This window comes from Primulina tabacum, chromosome 17, assembly GCF_025594145.1.
Source record: "Primulina tabacum isolate GXHZ01 chromosome 17, ASM2559414v2, whole genome shotgun sequence".
Lineage (NCBI taxonomy): Eukaryota > Viridiplantae > Streptophyta > Magnoliopsida > Lamiales > Gesneriaceae > Primulina > Primulina tabacum.
The window spans coordinates 16,912,453-16,917,009 of record NC_134566.1 but is presented as its reverse complement, the minus strand read 5'-3'; the positions used below and the strand labels follow the sequence as shown (position 1 = coordinate 16,917,009).

The following is a 4,557-nucleotide window of genomic DNA, read 5'->3' as shown; positions in this document are numbered from 1 at the left end:
GATTGTTTATCGGCTCACTAAATCAGCTTATTTTCAACCGATCAGGAAGACTTTCACCATGACTGAGTATGTAGAGCTGTACATCAGAGAGATAATCAGAATGCACGGGATTCCATTGTCCATCGTGTAAGACAGGGATCTGAGGTTCACGTCTGCGTTCTGGAACAGTCTACATCAGGCGTTGTGTACTAAGTTACTGTTCAGTACAGCTTTCCATCTCAGACGGACGGACAGTCAAAGAGGGTGATTCAGATTCTGGAGGACCTACTCCGAGCTTTCATGATCGAATTATAGGGCAGTTGGGAGCCGAAGTTACGTCTTGTGTAGTTCTCGTACAACAACAGTTATCAAGCATCGTTGGGTATGGCTCCATATGAGGCACTGTACGGTAGGAAGTGTAGGTCGCTAGTGTATTAGGATGAGGTAGGAGAGAGAGAAGATTTTGGCCCAGATATCGTCAGACAGACGGCAGAGTCAGTGGTCAGGATTCGAGACAGGATGAAGCCCGCTCAGAGCCGATAGAAGAGTTATGCAGATCAGAGGCGTCGAGATCTTGAGTTCACAGTATGGGATCACGTGTTTGTGAAAGTCGCACCGATGAAGGGCGTGATGAGATTTGGGAAGAAGGTCAAGCTTAGCCCTAGATTCATCAGACCATTCGAGATCGTAGAGAGAGTTGGGACACTTGCATACGGAGTTGCATTACCGCCAAATCTGGCGGGAGTTCATAATGTGTGTCAAGTCTCCATGCTGCGGAAGGACATGTCGAATACTTCACATGTGCTGAACTACGAGCCACTGCATTTGACACTGCACATGTCATTTGTGGAGAAACCCACACAGATACTGGACAGACAGGAGAAGAGGCTCCGCAACAAGGTGATCCACATGGTCGAAGTCAAGTGGTTGAATCATTCTGAGGAAGAAGCCACTTGGGAGATGGAGACCGAGATGAGGATTCGCTACCTGGAGTTATTAAATATTTTAATTTCGAGGGCGAAATTTTATTTAAGGGGGAAAGTTGTAAGGTTTAGGAATTTAGTTTAAGTAACCTGAATGCATGCAATCTAGGGTTTTATTTAAAAGATGGGTTAATTTATTTTATGAATTTAATGCATAATTATTTCATGATAGGGTTCATTTCATGAATATTTTTAAAAGTTCACGCACTAGGGTTTCTAGAGGCATTTCCCGCTCGATCGAGGAGGGGAGACCGGGGAAATATCAAGAAAATTATTTTTATTACATGTTTAATTTTTATTAATTCATATTAGGTGTTTTAAGTATATTTTTCTAGAAATGGGCTTTGTTGGGTATATTTACCCGTAAGAGCATGTTTTTAATCGGTACGCAAACTTTAACGATTCGGAGACATTTTTGAGGGCTTGGGCAAATTTTTAAAAAACGTACCTAAATGACATATTTTTCAGGAAAATTTGACTTGTTGAATTTGATTTGATGCTTAATGGGCCCAACTATCCCTTAATCCTTATTTTTGGTCCATTAGTGTATTGTTTAGCATTTATAAATACCCTAAACTAATCCCAACCCCAAACCTAATCATTAGAAGCCGCCCACCCCTCCCTCAGCAGCACCCTTACGTGAAATCCAGCAGAAAATCACTTTTTCTTCCTCTATTTTCAAGCAAGTCTCCTCCCCGCTTCTCCAGTGGTTCCCCGACGCGCGATTTTTCGAGTTTTCGAGCATCTACTCTTCAAGGCACGCTTGTATTTTCGTTTTCTCATCATTCACTCCATTAATATGCTGAAAATCTTGTATTTATTTAGAAATTTATTGATCTACATGATGTATACGTTTTTGAGCAAATATTGATATGAATCTTGATTTCTTGTGCATGGGACTCACATTTTTGTTCTTGTTCCGCAACTTGTTGAGGGCTATTCGAGGGTTAGGAGGTCAGTTATATGACTTCGAGGCTTTTAGTGTGTGTATTAAGTGTGGTAAAAAAATATTTCCGCATTTTAAATAAGCAGATGTTTCAAAGAAGATATAGCTATGCAAATTTTCTTCGCCAAAATGTCAAGTCCCTAGAAAAAAATGCTAATAAGGGAATATATCATTGGCAATCCAAATACTCTGGCACGAAGAGTTCCTTACCTCAAAGGAAAATTTGCAGAGTGGTGTCATTTGGCAGAATTACAAAATAATTACAAACGTTTAAGAGTATTAACTAATGTACTCCTCTGTGTTGTAAAGAAAATGATATTTCAACAATTATTGGAAGTAAACCACAAAGGCAAAATAGGAAAAGTTTTAGATCTCATCCTTATGCCAAAAGTGGAAGAAGTTCTTGGAAACCAATAACAATTTGGTCAAGACAAAATGTCAGATCCTACAAATCTGGGCAAAGAAGTGGACCATCAAGAAATAACATATCATCTCAAGAATCGAGTACATCCCGAAACACATCAAGAACACCTCCAAAGAAAACTTTTAAAAGCGCTCACACTCGAGCTAATGACGGTTATAAAGATTGTAATTGTTGTACATGTATAGCAAGAGGTCATATTTCAACCCACTGTCCATAAAACAAAAAAAGATGTATTAAACGCTTCGATCCAACTCTGGATATTGAAAAAAAAGTTTATTATAAGGATCTTATTCAGGTATACCGGTTTGAGGATATTGCCTCAAATGAAAGTATATATAAAGAAGAAAAGGTCTTAAGTCAGGAAGGAATTGATCGAACAGAATCAGAATCTGACTGAAGAAGAGGTGTTTCGAAACAAAACACGTGAAGATTTGATTGGTTTTTTTAGCCAGAAAACAATATCCCATAACATGGTCCAAAGGATCATGAAAGAAAATCCTTGTCTTTAGAGATATCAGAGATTCTCTGCAGAATATGTAGAGAAATTCTAAGGAAGTCTTGGTCTAAGAAATAGAAAGCATCATCTAATCTAAGTTTCTATAAGAGAAATGACAATTCCGATGGAACTTACAGGAAATAGAATGGAGATGCAACTAATTCCTTCCGAAGAAATTAAGGAGGAATTACAAAAACTCAAGATAGAAGAAGCACAAACCATGTCCTAGTTTCATATCGGAGAAATCCAGATTATGATAAAAGGTACTTTTAAAGAAAGAATAGATTCACCTATTTGTATCGCCATATGCTATAAATAACTGAGAAACCTTCAAGATTTAGTATTGGGAACAATCTCGGGAAATCTCTGTGCAGGAAAAATTGTAGGAGTAATTTATTCAAGGATTGCCTACAACCTGGCAGATCGAGATTTCAGCCGAGCTTTGACGTTGCATCATAACTTCAAAGAAATAGGCTGATGAAAGAAAATAATAGACCATATTCTATTACCTATAAAATTTCATATGGTATATCTAATACACATCAATCAGAATTGTTTAATAGAAATGAGTTTATTGAAATGCATAAGATATTTGAAAGAGTGGCTCGGGCAATTTATCTAGAAAGAGTTGAGTTTCCTTTAATACAGGAAAATATATCCAAATACAAGACAAACCGATTCTACAGAGGAATCAAAGTTTTAGAGTGAAATCAAGAAGACTATCTTTTCAAGGAGATAGGAGTACAAGCTACAGATGGGGAAAAACACATGTCCAAGAAGGGTGGAAGGAAATAGAAATTGTATTTGATATTACGAAAAAAGAAATCAATTTCATTGTAATGCCATATATTATTTGGAACAACATATGATAAGAACTTACTAAGGAATGATCAATATCGGAGAATTGGAAGTTCATATCAAAGGAATTCTAGAAAAAGAATCAGATCGATTGGTTCTTTGGCTTGAGTTTCTTGAGGATTATAAACCTTGGAAACGTCTAGAATATTGAATGGATTTTATGGTTGAGGATAAAATGTGAAAAATTCAGTGATCACAAGCACATTCTCAATATACATTCCAGTAAGAATGTTGTACGAACAATGTAACTTAAAATATTTTTCTGCTTATATTGATTCAGGCGCTGGAATTTGTACAGCAAATAGAGGAGTTTTTCAAATAATTTGGAAAAAGATCTACCTAAAATTGTTGGGAGTGATTTCTCTAAAAGGATTTTAATCTTATGTAAAGGGATTAAAATGATTGAAATTGTAATTGGAGGTGTTGGAAAAACACCTTGGTATAAGGTAAAAACACCACCAATTTATTTTAATGATACAGGTGCTGACATTTTGTTCGGAAATTATTTCCTACAAATGTTTAAGTCTTATACGAAAAAAAAATGAAACTAGACGATTAGTGTTCACAACACTTTGTAATCACAAAATCGTAGTCCATAGACTTAGAGAGACATTTTAAAGAAAATTGTCAATTCAGTTTTGCAGCAGGCGTGGTGATGAAGGAAAGCTTCTGAACCCAAAAATGAAAGATTCTAGATGGTTTGGAGAAACAATGCTCCAATTAAAAGCAGATAAGCATCTCGAACCAGAAGAAATAGAATTCCTCAAGATAGCTCTACAAAAGAATGAGGCAGGGTTTGAATCAAGGATATCATTAGAAGATGTAAAGAAAAAGATAAAAAAAAATTACTATAAAGATCCCTTGGCATGGT

The 4,557-nt window shown here is 36.5% G+C and overlaps 1 protein-coding gene across 1 annotated transcript; it reads left to right on the top strand.

The window, feature by feature from the left end:
• Positions 1 to 597: 597 nt before the first annotated feature.
• On the top strand, positions 598 to 1,329 carry LOC142530550 (uncharacterized). Its single transcript, XM_075636382.1, has 2 exons — positions 598 to 971; positions 1,275 to 1,329. The coding sequence occupies exons 1-2, from the start codon at positions 598 to 600 to the stop codon at positions 1,327 to 1,329; spliced, it is 429 nt and encodes a 142-aa protein (XP_075492497.1).
• Positions 1,330 to 4,557: the final 3,228 nt, after the last annotated feature.